The sequence below is a fragment of the Galeopterus variegatus genome, unplaced genomic scaffold, assembly GCF_000696425.1.
Source record: "Galeopterus variegatus unplaced genomic scaffold, G_variegatus-3.0.2 Scaffold1094, whole genome shotgun sequence".
Taxonomy (NCBI): domain Eukaryota; kingdom Metazoa; phylum Chordata; class Mammalia; order Dermoptera; family Cynocephalidae; genus Galeopterus; species Galeopterus variegatus.
In genome coordinates this window covers 51,313-66,319 of record NW_007727205.1, presented here as the reverse complement: position 1 = coordinate 66,319, position 15,007 = coordinate 51,313, and the positions used below count along the sequence as shown (strand labels likewise).

The following is a 15,007-nucleotide window of genomic DNA, read 5'->3' as shown; positions in this document are numbered from 1 at the left end:
TAACAGTGTGGCATTTGCAGATAATTATCCTGAATTGCTGTGTTAATTTTGAAAAGATATTCCTAATTGTTTTATGTTAATTGTGTTTGAAATAACAAATGTGGAATTATAGGTTTATATTTATTTATTGTACAATTATTCAAAATTGTTTTCAGTCACAGCTACCTAGCACATAAATAATTCCCTAAAATTGAAATCTATCAAAACAAATCATGTTCATACCACTTTATTTATTTCTAAGCAGTGTCAAATCTGCATGTATAATAAAAGTTGCTGCTTCTCCCCAAATTTAACAATTAATTATATAAATGCAGATTTTTCAAACAGTTGTTTGATGCATAATTTTTATTGCATTTTATAAGAATACAAATATTATAAATATATTTTAGCTAATACTCCTAAGTAGTCACATATAATATTTTGTAAATATAATGTGTACTATTAGCTTCAATTCAACAGAAAGAGATGCATTTATAAATAGAATGTCCTGTTATTAATGTAAAAAATGATAAAATGCAACTTTCTTATAAAATTAGTTCATTATATTAAATCATATATATATATATTTTTTTGTCTTTTGTCTTTTTCCGTGTCCGGCAATGGATCGCAACCCTCAGTGTTGCCCCCGTACCGGACCGGGGACCGGCAACGGGATTGCAACCCTCGGTGTTGCCCCCGCACCTCGCTCAGCCAGTGAGCGGAACCGGTCTGTATGTGGGATCCGAACCCTCGGGCGGGAGCGCCGCCGCGCTTCCCAAGCGGTGCACCTATCCAGTGCGCCACCGGGCCGGCCCATTGTGTATCTATCTTAATTACACCATCAATCACACTGTTCTGAAAATGCTGATCTACCTGTTTCCCCCAGTACTCCATAAGTACCCTGAGGTAAGAAACAGCCTCTGCTTCAATTCTATATCCCTGCAGCATGGCTTGGGACAGGAGAACAATGAATATTTACTGTATGGGTGAAGGGCTAGATGAACAGCTGACTGAAGCCCAGGGTCCAGGGGATGACCTCCTTCAGCAGACTACATCATGTTCATCTCTGTCTTACCCCCCTCTCCCCTACTCCCCTCCAATACTTAGCACAGGACAACCTGGCACAAGGTAGGTACTCAAGAAAGGTTTGTTGAATGAATAAACTAAAGAGAAAGAAAAGAGAAGCTTGTTTTATTCTGGCTATTCTTCCAACCTAGAACTTCCTATCTAATTCCCCCTTCCTCCCTTTGCCCATCAGGACAATTACAATGATAAAAGCTAATGTTTTTACTCTTAGTAGGTGCTAAATATTATGCTAAATACTTTACAAAGATTACTTCACCTGATCCTCCCAACAATGGCATGAGATAGGTACCATTATTATCCCATTCTATAGAAACCGCAGCTTAGAGAGGTCAAGTCATTGCCCAGGATAATGAGTTGTGGAACTGGGATTTTAATCTGGGTAAACCAAGTTTAAAGCTGGCACTCTTAACCACTATAGTATGCCATTCTGCCTCTCTGATTTCCCTGTTCTTTAAAGCCTACCTACAGGGCCGGCCCGGTGGCGCACTGCTACAGTGTGCCGCTTGGGAGCACGGCGGCGCTCCCGCCGAGGGTTCGGATCCCACATACAGACCGGTTCCCACTCACTGGCTGAGCGAGGGGCAGGAGTAGCACCGAGGGTTGCGATCCCGTTGCTGGTCCTGGTCCAGTACGGGCGCGACACTGATGGTTGCGGTCCGTTGCCAGACACGAAAAAAGACAAAAAGGAAAAAAAAAAAAAAAAAAGCCTACCTACAATAAATTCCCACAGTTCTAAGAGCTGGTCTCTACCTTATGATGACACCTGACTTTCCAAGGATGTCAGGCTGAAGGCTCAGGGCATCCCAGTCTCTTCTCCCAATACCTCTACCTACCGCTTCTTGGCAATTTCATTCTGTCGTTTCACCTTCTCTTCCTCAAACTCTCGGATGTTGCGCACACCAATCTCCCGACAAAACTCTTCAAACACCTCATCCTCTACCTGAGGGGAGAAGCCAGGGAGGGCAGAGGCCCTTTTGGTCAGAGTCCTGTTTCCAGCCCATCCTGCCCTGATGTACATGCTGGCATGGCTCACCCTCTACCAACCTGGTTCATCTTTTCCTTCAAGTCTTTCATTTCCCTCTCTCGGCTCTGGATGATCCTCTTGATATCATTAATGCGAGGCCCGAAGTTGGCTAGCTCACTCTCCAGCTTGGACTTTTCCTACAGGCAATGGGTTGAGAGGACAAGACAGACCACGCTCCTTGGAGGAAAAGGGCTACCCTGACTGCACTGGCCCCACAGTCAGGAAGGGCTAGTTCTCTGCACAGTGAGAGAACCTGACTTAGCACCACTGTCCTAGTCAAGTCTCCATCATCTCTCGCCATCACATCACTTCCGCCCTGGCCTCCAGTTTAGCCAGCTTCAATCCACAGGACTGGGCAGAGAATCAACCCCTGGGACCAGATGTTTTAGAATGCAGATTTTTTGAGTTTAGAAAAAGGTAAAGGGCCGGCCCCGTGGCTCACTTGGAGAGTGCGGCGCTGACAGCGCCGAGGCCGCGGGTTCGGATCCTATATAGGGATGGCCCGTGTGCTCACTGGCTGAGCATGGTGCAGACCACACCATGCCAAGGGTTGTGATCACCTTACCGGTCAAAATAAAAAAAGAAAAAAGAAAGAAAAAGGAGGTAAAATTATACACACACATACATACATACACACTACATATTATATAAACATCTCCAGGGTGGTCTGCGGAAGCTCCCGATAATAAAAAACATTAATATACCTAGAACAGTACCCCCACCCACAGGGACTAAAACGCCTATAGCTCATTTCAAAGTTCAAATATTTCCTGAATGAACTATACTAACAATAGTACCTAACATTTACTGAGCACTTACTAATGTAAGAACTTTACAGGTATTAACTCAATCTTTGCAATGACTCCATAAAGTAGGTATCATTCTAACTCCTATTTTACAAATAAAGATGAGAAAACTGACACTGAGAGGTTAAGTAACTTGCCTAATAACACAGGTGGCAGAGCCAAGCTCTGAACCCCTGGCTGTCTGACTCTATGCTATGCCTGGTTTCCTGGACCAGGCTGGGAGGAGAAAGGGAAGTGGAACAAGTCCTCCACTCCCAAAAAAACCTAGGTCAGGAATGTGAGGACAGATTTTGGCAGACAGGACTGAAGGTCAGGCCCCACCTGCAGATTCAGGGCTAGATGTCGTGTCTTGGTCTGTTCTAGGTCACTCTGTGAGTACTTGAGCCGCATCTGTAGTCCGTGGGCCTGAGACTGCACCTGCCGCAGCTCTGCCTCCTTCCGCTTTGCCTTCATCTGCTCCTGAAGGGGACAAGGAAAAAGGATTAGATGGTAAGGAGGAGGCTGATCTGGGCTTAGAACCCCCACTCCTAGGGACAGCACTGCCTGTGGCTTACTTTCAGCTCCTCTGTCAACCGCTCCTTCTTCTCTTTCAACTTGTCTACCGCTTTCTCATCCCAGCGCCGTGCCTTGGCCTTCAGGTCACTGGCCCCACCAGAGATCACACCCGACTTCTGGAACAGGGTCCCATCCAGTGCCACTGTCTACACAGAGCAGGGAGAGGAGAGAAGAAGAGGATAAACTGAAAAGAGGAATCTCCAGTACTAAGCCTGTCCGGCTCCAACCTGGGCAAGGGAATCCACACCTTATGGCGCTGGTGACCTCCAAAGGCAATGCGGCGGGCATCCTCCACATTGTCACAGACAAGGGCATTGCCACAAGCATACTGCAGGGCCTTTTTGATATGTGGTGGCTCATAGCGAATCACATCAATCACTAGCTTGGCCCCCTTCAGCTCCCGGAGTTTCTCATCTGTAGGTTTCACCTGTGGGAAGAAGCTTAGTAAGTGACAGAATACAGAGGGCTCTGGAACACTGCCCTGACCCCATCCCCACAAACCTCACCTCCAGGTAGTCAAGAGGCAAGAAAGTCTCAGGCTCCCCACGCTGCTCCTTGATATACTGAATACAGTCTCGGCCTGTCTTCTCTGAGTCCACGATAATGGCATCCATGTTCTTGCCCAAAACCTTGGTTACAGCAATCTGATACTTCTTTTGTGTGGGCTGGCAGAGGTCAATGAGGCGGCCGTACTAAGTAAAGTAGAAAGGGAAAACTGAAGCATGAGGCTTTTGGAAGCTGGCTTAGGAATCCCAATTCCCAGCTTGGAAAGAGGGGCAGGCTAGAATCTGTATCAGGAACAGTGAATGCAACTGTATTGCCTAGTGGTCAAGATAGCAATAATTCTGCACCTGTGTAACCCCATATAAATGGGAATGGACCAAGGCGGTGGCACTTGCTAGACTGGTATTGCTGCCTGAAATCTAAATGAGGACAGTAGCCAATCCTTTCCAAAGGTTTTAGTTTGGGTAAGAGGAGGAGGATAAAGGAATGAATGTGTTATGGAAATGAGGGAAACCCAATATCACATTAACACCTCGAAAGAGGCTCAGAGCAAGAGATGATACTGTCTCTCAGCTCAGTTATACCAGATGCCTGAAAGGGTGAAGCTATATGCTTGCCAAGACTACTCCTGCTTTTGGAACCTGACAAGACTGAATGGAAACCTACAAACCTGAGTGGCCTTGCCCTGGGAGACGTTTTCATATGAAATGACAATAGACTAGACTAATTATGAACTGATGACTGAATGGGATTCTAGTAATGTGCCAGTATCTTAGACTAATTATGAACTGATGACTGAATGGGATTCTAGTAATGTGCCAGTATCTTTTGACTTACATGATTGTTTTGATGTAAGGGATCCCTGTTCTCAGATGGGGGTAGGTTGTGATGTTGGGAATCTCTGGAGTGATCAGTGTCTTTTGCATTATAATGAGTTGACTAATGGCTGGGGGCCCCTAGATAGTTTCAGAAAGGGAATTGGTCACCAGAATGACCAAGGCGGGTTAGAGAGTTGAGACTTCCAGCCCTACCCCCCAATCTCCAGGGAGGGGAGAGGGGCTGAGGTTGAGTTCATCACCAATGACATGATTTAATCAATCATGCCTACGTAATGAAGCCTCCATAAAAACCCAAAAGGACTAGGTTCCAGGAGCTTTTGGATAGCTGAACACGAAGAGGTTCCTGGAGGGTGGTATACCCAAGAGGGCATGGAAGCTGCACACCCCTCCTCCCATACCTCACCCTATGCATCTCTTCCGACTGTTCATCTGTATCCTTTATAATATTCTCTACAAGAAATGGGTAAACAAGTGTTTCTGAGTTCTGTGAGCTGCTCTAGCAAATTAATCGAACCCAAGGAGTAGGTGATGGCAACCCCAATTTATAGCCGGTCGGTTAGAAGCACAGTGGATCACAACCTGAGACTTGTGACTGGCATCTGAAGTACAGGGCAGTCTTATGGGACTGAGCCCTTAACCTGTGGGATATAACCTTATCTCCAGGTAGACAGTGTCAGAATTCAATTGAGTTAGAGGACACCCAGGCTAGTGTCCACTGGAGAATTGCTTGGTGTATGGGGAAAATCTCTCACACATCTGGTCACAGAAGTGAAGTATCATGTTGGCTGTGTGAGAGTAAGAAAAGCACTTTAGTTTCTTCCTGTCTCACAGAGGAACACAGCCCCCATGCTATGGAAGAAAAGCCTATTGTGGTTTCCCAAGCAACTACTTCAGGCTGTCATGTCTAAATCCAAAATCATATTCCTAAACCTCACTTTTACCATTTCACTGACCACTGCCACCCAGGCACTATGCCAGATACCTTATATACATTATCTCAAATTCTCACAAGCACCCAGCAAAATAAATCTTTTACCAGTTCCCTTCCCCTACCCCCAAAACCAAGCATGGTTCCCTAAGAACTATTGGATAAAGGATAAGATCTTCAAGGACAGGGACTGAGCCTAATTCATATTTATCTCCCCAACATTACCTAAAGGAGTGACTGGGAAATATTTGTGGAACCAAACTAAGTTGAAGCCAGGGATAGGATAATATAGAGGGATAATATTCAGGGAACCTGGGAACTCAGGATTTGGTCAAAGAGGCTGAGAGCCCAAGAGATCTGATGGAGCCCAGGGTGTCTCTAAAAGCTAATGGGCCAGTTGGTATATGCCAAGGAAGCTCATATAGAAAACGCACAGAGCTACTTCCTGGGAGAGTAATTCTAGCCCCATGGCCACTCCCCCTTCAAAAGGCTTTCCTGGTTTCCCCATCCCCCACAGAGGAGTGGACACAGGAAGACAAACCTTTCAGGAAGATGCAATTGGTGTGATGAAAACATAAACTTAAGAGTCAGAGCAAGTTGGGCTTGAATTGCAGTTCTTCTACTTATAAGCTGTGCTTCTTTGGACAAGTCATGCAACCTCTCTGAGCCCCCAGCTATAAAAATGGGATTAGCAACCTTGTCCTCACAGGGCTGCTGGGAAAAATCACTTTTTTTGTGTGACTGGCCAGTAGTGGGATCTGAACCCTTGACCTTAGTGTTGTACCACCACGCACTAATCAACTGAGTCAACCAGCCAGCCATGCTGGGAAAATCATATGACAGTCAGCAGGAGAGTAAGTGATCAGGAAATAAGCTCCCTATCCACTCTTACCACAGAGCCAGGGTAAAGGCGCTTGATGCTTTCCATTATCTCTGCCTTTCGCTGCTGGCGGCTGCTCTCCTGGCGGTCGATGCGGGCATCCCCTAGCTGCTCCATCACCTGATTCAGCTCCTTATTGATCTCGTCAATACGCCGCTTGGCCATCTCCACCTCCTCTGTCAGCTCTCCCTCTAGCTTTTTCTGCTCCTCCAGAGACTGCCTACAAAGTGAGAGAATAGAGGAGTTACCTTGGCTGGTCAGAAAATATTCCTGGCTGAGAGGGATTCTGGGGGCCCTGCCTGAAGAGGGGCAAGACAGGCAGAGTCGCAAGAACAGGACCAGAAGTAAGGGGGAAGGTTGCAAAGACACATACTTGCTAGTGGTGATGTATTCCTCCAGTTTCTCAATCCGTTTCTGATTCTCTTCAATCTCCCGCAGCTTTTGCTTGATCTTGGCCTGGGAAACAAATATATTCCATCAGCAGGGGCTGAGCACGTTACTACATGGGGTCCTGGCTTACACCCCCTATGTGCCCACCCATCCAAGAGCCCAACAGTCTAGGACAATTGTCACTAATGCAGGAGGCCTACTAAAAAGCCAGCACACAGATGGTGTTCAGCTTGGATCTGCTAACTGATGGGGCACTGGGCCTCCCAGGGCTCCAGAACCTCTCATAGGTGTTCCATCCAGCCCAGGCTATCTTCCTCACCAATCACAGAGGCTCAAACCAAGGCAAAGTAAAGCTTCACAGGCCTTTCTGCACCTCTGCTTTCTCATCTGTAAAATGTAGGTAATCTCCATTTCATAGAGTACACATTAAGTGCTTATTATAGAGTAGCTATTAATATTCACGCCTACTGCACTCTCTTAAATATTTAAAAGTGCTTAGGGATGGCCAGTTAGCTCGGTTGGTAAGAGCACAGCCTTATAACCCCAAGATCACAGGTTTGATTCCCCATACTGGCCAGCCACCAAACAAACAAACAAATAAATAAATAAACGAACGAACGAAAAGAAAAGAAGTACTTAGCAGAATGCCTGGAACACTGTAGGCTCTTGGGGCACTACAAAAACTTTCTGTCACTGTTATTACTGTTACTATTATTGATATTAGGGAGGCAGTAAGCGAAGTATATTTGATAAGAGTGTGAGCATTAGAGCTAGACTGCCCACATTCATATCCTGGTTCTGCTGCTTAATAATTATGTGATCTTAGGCAAATTACATCACCTCTGTGCTTTAGTTTCTTTATTTGGATAACGGGGATAATAGTAGCTATCCCATAAAGGTAGTCATAAATGAAGAATTAAATGAGTGAATACATGTAAAAAATGGTAAGTGCTCAATAAATGTTAGCTATTGTCATTATTGTCAAGACCATCATCCCTAATCTTGCAACTCTTGCCCACCTCTGTCTCTACTTTCTTTCGCTCTTCCAGATCCAGACGATCCTGGTCAGCTTTCTGGTCTCTATTGAACTTCTCCAGCTCCTGGGCCAGGGTAGCTGCTCTCTTGCTGGCTTCTTCTTTCAAGCGGTGGTATTTCTTCACCTGTGTTAGGGACAGGGAAGGAGGACAGGGATGACCAAGTCAGCCCATGTCAGCTCAGCAATCTCCTCCCTGCAAACCTCCTCCAGGGCTTACCTGATTCTCCTCCAGGGTCAAGTCTCTGCCTTGACTCTGACTTTCCTCTTCCATCCGTTCTTCAAACTCCTGCCGGGCCTTCTCTACCGATAGCATCTCCTTCTCTAGCTCATCCATGTCACCTTTACGCTTCTTGTAGTGCTTCTGAGCATTCTGCAGAGACTTCTTGGCTGCTTCCAGCTTCTTGATTTTGTGGGAGGTATTCTCCTTGGCTTTGATGTACTGAGGCCGTTTCTGGTTCAGCTCTGAGTCCTTCTCCCTTTTGCCGGGGGTGGGGGTGGGGGGTGGGGGGTGGAGAGGACCAGTTAGCACTGTGGAAGAAGGGAGGTTCCTAGGCTTTTTACCCAAAGAAAGGAGGGCCTGAGTCCCCCAGCCAGCCTCAGGGAATTGCCTAAAAGAACAAAAGCCTGATGCCCACAGAACTTCAAAAAAGGGGCAGTCCAACTATTCCCTGGGACCTATGGCTTCAGCCCAGCATCCCAGCCACTCCATAAGGCAAAGCTACCACCTCTGCCTCAACCCCACCCAGACCAGGATAGGCCCCTCATTAAGAACTTCCAAGCACATCTGTGTTTACTTAATTGTTCCCCTATTTGATTCAGCCTTTTCAAATCCCTATCCTTTAAAGTTCTAACTTTAATTTTCCTCTTCTAGGAAGGCTTTCCCAGCCACTCCAGTGGTTGAGCTTCCCATCACTTCCTCTCACTTGGCAAGACCACCACTCCTTTCAAGTTCTCCCTCTTCCTAATACCTGTCTATCCAGAGCCCGAATACTTAAATATTCTATTTGTCTAAAATGCAAGTCAAGAAATGTGCCTGGCTCTGGCCAAAGCAAGTCAAGGGGAAAATAGAGAAACCAATATAAGGCACTGGACTCTAGGCTCTGAGAAGCCCTAGGGAACAGCGCAGCTTTTTGGTTTCCCACATTTTGCAGGCCCAGTTCTGCCTCTTACTTGATCTCCTTCTCAATCTGTTGCTGCTCCCGCATCATTTTGCCCAGCTCCTTCTTCTTCTCCTTCAGCTCATCCTCTACCTTGTCCATACGCTTCTTGTCCTTCTCAATCTCCTTGTTCTTAGAGGCCAGTTCCTTGTTCAGCTTCTCAATTTCCACTTCATTGTGGTAAAGCTTAAAGAGCTGCAGCTGTACCTGAGCTCGCACCACCTCATCTTTCAGGCGCTGGTAGCGGTCAGCCTACACAAACAGGAGAAGGGGGGAAGGGGTGCATCAGTAAGGCACTGGCTCCATCCTGGCCCCTCAGATTCAAGAGGTAGCCTAGCCACCTACCTCTTCTTTCTCCTGTTTGGCCTCCTTGCGTTCAGCAGCAATGTTTTTCTTGCGATGGTAATTAAACTGTGTGTCCTCTTCAGCCTTTACCATTTCCTTCTTTCTCTTGTCATACTCCTGGGCCAGTTCTCCAGAGCGACTAATTTCTTCAAATAGAGCTGTCCTCTCTTTGGGGTTCTTCATGGCAATAGATTCCACAGCACCCTAGTAAAGGTCAAAACATACTCCCATTTAGACCCCAGACAGCCCAGTTCCCCTACCCACTCCCACTTATTCATTCAGGAACAAGTTCACTGACACCCGCCTGTCCCCCAACTGGGTGCCACATTTCACACTGGGCTTTTTTTTTTTTTTTTAAAAGATGACCGGTAAGGGGATCTTAACCCTTGACTTGGTGTTGTCAGCACCACGCTCAGCCAGTGAGCGAACCGGCCATCCCTATGTGGGATCCGAACCCGGGGCCTTGGTGTTATCAGCACCGCACTCTACCGAGTGAGCCACGGGCCGGCCCAGTACTTCAATGCTGTACCCCACAGATACATACAATCATTTGTTTCAATAAATAAAAAATCAGAATTTCAGCATATGGTAGATGAGAGATGCCATTTCAGCAGCTACATTTCAGTGAATTAAACTAAATTTTGAACTAGAAATGATGTATCACTGTTTTATTTTATTATTTTTTTTTTTTAAAAAAAGATGACCGGTAAGGGGATCTTAACCCTTGACTTGGTGTTGTCAGCACCACGCTCAGCCAGTGAGCGAACCGGCCATCCCTATGTGGGATCCGAACCCGGGGCCTTGGTGTTATCAGCACCGCACTCTACCGAGTGAGCCACGGGCCGGCCCCACACTGGGCTTTGAGGGCAGATTCTCTGCCTTTTGAGAAGCACAGGGGGCGGAAACAAAGACAACACAGAGTGTTATGTGCAATGACAGAAGCAAGCACAGAAAAAGGACTAAATGAAGCTTGGGGGTAGGAGACTGGTAGGGATGTCTATCTGGGAAGGCTTCTCAAAGGTGACATCTAAGCTAAGTTTGGAAGATGGGGAAAAATTAACCAAGAAAATGAGAGAGAAAAGGTTATTTCATGTAGAGGAAAATTAATATGCAAAGGCCTGCAGGCCAAAGAAAGCAGGTGAATTTGGAGAACTGTACATGGTTTAATTAGGCTGGAGTGCAAGGCTGAAGGGGAAGAGTACTGGCAGATGACGCTAGTACAGTGGGCAAAAATCAAATGATGGTGTTTTCTAAATGACAGCCTCAGGATTTTGATTTCATCCTACGGCAATGGTTCTCAAACTTCAGCAGGCATCATCATAACCTAGAGAGCTTGGTAAAACACAAAGCACTGTGCCCCACCCCACAGTCTCTTCTGAGTCGGTATTTCTCGGATAGGGTCTGAGAATGTGCACTTCTAACATGTTCTCAAGTGATGCTGATATTGCCAGTCTGGAAACTACAGTTTTGAGAACTACCATCAAAGGCAATAAGGAATCACTGAAACACTTTAAGGAAAGAAGGGAGTAAAACTGTCTTTATAAGATGTACTTGGCCTAGGGGATAAACTGGAAGGGCCAGACTGGAAACCCAGTGTGGAAGGTGCTACATTAGTTCAGGGGAGAGATGATGCAGACTGAGATGGAGCAGGCCCAGTGGGGATTGGAGTAGGGCTGGCAAAAAGCAGATAGCCAATAACTGTTAAAAATGCCCACCTGGAAGACGAGGAAGTTACGCGCCTTGATGAGAATGCCCAACTTCTCTAATTCCTCACTGTATTCATGTAGCTGGACCACTTTGTTGTTGATCTTGTACTCAGAGGAACCGCCTACAAGACAATGCATGAGTTGGCAAGGGTCAAGCCTCCCTTCTATCCCAGCCAACTAGTCTAGCCACCTCCCAGGACCCAAGGAGAGCTTTCTGGCCAGTTTCACCCACCTACAATGACGCGGGCAAAGGTGCGGTCCTCAGCACCCTCCTCAGAGTAGACCATGCTGACAAAGGCCCGGTTGGCAGCTGGCTTGCCCACAGGAGCTCCATGGATCAGGTCCCGCAGGGTCTTTACCCGCAGATTGCTGGTTTTTTCACCCAGCACAAAGCTGATGGCATCCATGAGATTTGACTTACCTAAGGGAGGAGGGGACAAAGCAGAGGAGGGAAAGTCAGGAAGGAGAGAATGAGAGAGGAGAAGGAATAAAGGAGACATTCAGAGGAACAAGATTGTCCCCTAATCACTCAGTGCTCAAGACTAATGGGAGGAGAGAATACTCCTTTGCCCTGCATAAAGACAGCCCAACCAAAGCTCTGGGTCAAAGGCTTAGGAAAAACGGTCTCCTTGCAGTTATTAATTATAGCAACCAGAAACTAGAACCCCATCTAAGGAAATGGTATATTCGCAGAATGGATTGTTCTGCAACTTTTAATGACATGGGCAAATGCCCACAATAGGTAAAATAAGCAAGATACAAGACTCTGTATAGTTTGATCTCAAGTGTTAAAAAAAAAAAAAAAAAAAAAAAAAAAAAAAAACCAAAAAAAAAGGAAATGGTATATTCGCAGAATGGATTGTTCTGCAACTTTTAATGACATGGGCAAATGCCCACAATAGGTAAAATAAGCAAGATACAAGACTCTGTATAGTTTGATCTCAAGTGTTAAAAAAAAAAAAAAAAAAAAAGAAAAGAAAAAAACCCAAAAAAACCAATAATAACAGGGCTGGGGGGAGGGAGAAATGGAATTTGTTTTTTAATGGGTATTCAAGTTACTTTGAAAAGTTCACGGAAAAATAGAGCTAAAAGATAAATACAAATCTTTCCGTGAACGTTTTGAAGTATCCTCACAGAGTTTCAGTTTTGAAAGATGAAAAGGTTCTGGAGATCTGATGCACAGCAATGTGAATATATCGAAAATTACTGAACTGTATACTTAAAAACGGTTAATTTGCTAAATTTTGTGTTATGTGCATTTTACCACAATTTTAGAAGGACATATTCCTGTTGTGATGCAATATGAAGCACAGAGCATCATCTATAAAGTATCTTGCCAAAAATACCTAACTTGAATCTAAACAAGCCTTTCCACCTGGCTCCCAGTTTCTAAGAAATACAGCAGATAGAGGAACATGGTAAATAATACTATGAGGAAACCTTAAAACAAAGAATGTGGGATGTTCTACAAGACAATTGGCCTCCTGGTCTTTTCAAAAAGTCAGTGTCTAAACAAAAAGGCTGGCTGTACCGGCCAGACACCAAAAAAAAAAAAAGAAAATTAATAAAAGGAAAGGTTGGGAGAACCATTCCTGAACATAAAAGATTAGTTAGACATCAGAAAATGCAATGCATGAACTTTGATTGGATTCTGCTTCCAAAAAAACGAAAAGACATTTTGGGGAGCACTTAGGAAAGCTAGATAATTGATGATGAAAGGAAATTAATTTTTAGTGTGGTAATGGAATAGTTAGTGGTAATACAGGGGAATGATGATTTTAGGAGATAAATGCTGAAGCACTTAGGGGTGAAATGTCATTAAGTCTGCAATCTACTTTCAAATGATTAAGCAAAACATATATGTTTGCAAATTTTCATAATAAAAACTTGGGGAGAGGGGAAGGCATAGGAAAAATATATGAAAATATGAACAGTATAACAGCGACTGCTTCTGAGAGGGAAACTAGGTAGTTGAGGTTCAGAGGGCAGTCTTCATTTTACTGCACATCATTTGGGATTTATGAAATTTCATACCATGTCCATGTATCCATGTATCAGCTATTCAAATAAATAAGGTTTTTAACATTAAGAGTGGTTATCTGTTTTGTTTTGTATTTTTGGTGGCTGGCTGGTATGGGGGGATCTGAACCTGTGACCTTGGTGGGGTTTTTTTTTGACCTTGGTATTATAAGGCTGCACTCTAACCAACTGAGCTAACTGGACAGCCAAGAGTGTCTATTTTTTCAGTAGTGGAGTTACAGTTTTTACTTTCTTCATTTCAGAATCTGAAAAAAAGACATTTTAAAGGTTTAGACCTGGGTTGGAGGGTAAGGAGGAACAGCTCAATCTCTATAAATTCTATCTCAAGATTCTTGCCAAACATGTTATATGACTTTGAACTGAGGACCTGATTTTCAATGCCTTTCTACCCAGCCATAAAATTAGCAACCCAGGTCCTTCCATGGAGGCAGTAAAAGATTGTGATTAAGAGCTTGGGCTTGTCCAACAGACCAGGTTCTAATCTTAGTTTCACTACTACTTAGCTGACCTTCCATTCCCTCAACTGAAAAAATTGAAAAACCATGACTCATAGGTCTAAACAAATGCTTGGCACATATTTCTCTGTTGGGAGTGGCAGGAGCACAGGCTTTGAAGTTATGACATGCATGCATTCTGATCCTGGCTCAGAGAACCATGGGCAAGTTATCACACCTCTGTGCCTCAGTCTCCCCGTGTATAAAATAAAGCTAATAGTATATCCCTCCTACAGTCATTGTGAGAATTTTGGGGGGAGGGGCGGCTGGCCACATTGTGAGGATTTAAATGTAAAATGTTCCAATAAATAAAGCACTCGACATACAGTAGGTGCTCAATAAATGACAGTCCTATCCGAAGTTTGAACTCTCAGCACTGTCTCCCTTATCACAGCAGGACTAGTACACCATGCAGACCAGAAGTCAGCCTTTTAGGGACCAATTTCCAACCTTTGGGCTTCTCCCATGATCTCCAGAAATGACAGGGACATCTCAACCACAGGCCTCTCTACTCACAACCATTCAATATTGTAAAAATTTTTATGATATATATTATGAGCTGAACACTGATAAAACTGGTAAAACGTTTCAAGGAATATCTTCTTTAGGGCACTCATAGACCAGTGATGAATGGATACAGAAACACACACCATGAATACAAGACAGAAAAAAATAAACGTTAATGTGTACCAAGTGTCTAGTGTGTGCCAGAGAGGAAGAGCAATTCGCTGAGGGGAATCAAGGAATGCCTTGTAGAGGTGGGCCTTGAATAATGGGGGAAAGGGGGGTGCAGCAATCAGGCCAAGGGTCTATTCGGAACAGCTGGGTATATACAAATCTACCAATGTTGAGGGGGCTGAATGCCGAGAGGTGCATCCTAGCTCTTTCCACAGGGGCCACTACACCAAAACCCTAAGAAACTGGTTGGAATCCCAAGCACTGACCCTTTAGGCCAGTGATTCTCAAACAAGGTGGGAGGGGGGAGTGACTGTGCCCCCCAGGGGACATTTGGCAATGTCTGCAGACATTTTTGATTGTCATAACTGGGAAGTGGGGGTGCTACTGTTATCTAGTGGGTAGGAGCCAGGGATGTTGCTGAACATTAGACCAACCCCACAGCAAAGAATTATCTCTCTGGAAATGTCAACAGTGCCACTTTTTTTTTTTTTTTTCCCTTTTTTTGTCTTTTTTCGTGACCGGCAGCGGATCGCAACCCTCAGTGTTGCGCCTGTACCGGA

General features: G+C 45.0%; 1 protein-coding gene across 4 annotated transcripts in view; it reads right to left on the bottom strand.

The window, feature by feature from the left end:
• The window catches only part of SMC1A (structural maintenance of chromosomes 1A), a 52,102-nt gene that overhangs the window by 35,449 nt on the left and 1,646 nt on the right, over positions 1–15,007 (bottom strand). For all 4 annotated transcript variants that reach the window (XM_008574725.1, XM_008574726.1, XM_008574727.1 and 1 more), the window contains exons 2-15: positions 11,468–11,656; positions 11,245–11,357; positions 9,530–9,733; positions 9,198–9,436; positions 8,245–8,503; positions 8,011–8,151; positions 6,975–7,057; positions 6,614–6,821; positions 3,957–4,142; positions 3,698–3,877; positions 3,450–3,596; positions 3,217–3,354; positions 2,110–2,226; positions 1,899–2,005 (exon numbers count right to left, since the gene is read on the bottom strand). In XM_008574725.1, the coding sequence (XP_008572947.1) occupies positions 1,899–2,005; positions 2,110–2,226; positions 3,217–3,354; positions 3,450–3,596; positions 3,698–3,877; positions 3,957–4,142; positions 6,614–6,821; positions 6,975–7,057; positions 8,011–8,151; positions 8,245–8,503; positions 9,198–9,436; positions 9,530–9,733; positions 11,245–11,357; positions 11,468–11,656 (2,311 nt within the window). The remainder of the gene's footprint in view (positions 1–1,898; positions 2,006–2,109; positions 2,227–3,216; positions 3,355–3,449; positions 3,597–3,697; positions 3,878–3,956; positions 4,143–6,613; positions 6,822–6,974; positions 7,058–8,010; positions 8,152–8,244; positions 8,504–9,197; positions 9,437–9,529; positions 9,734–11,244; positions 11,358–11,467; positions 11,657–15,007) is intronic.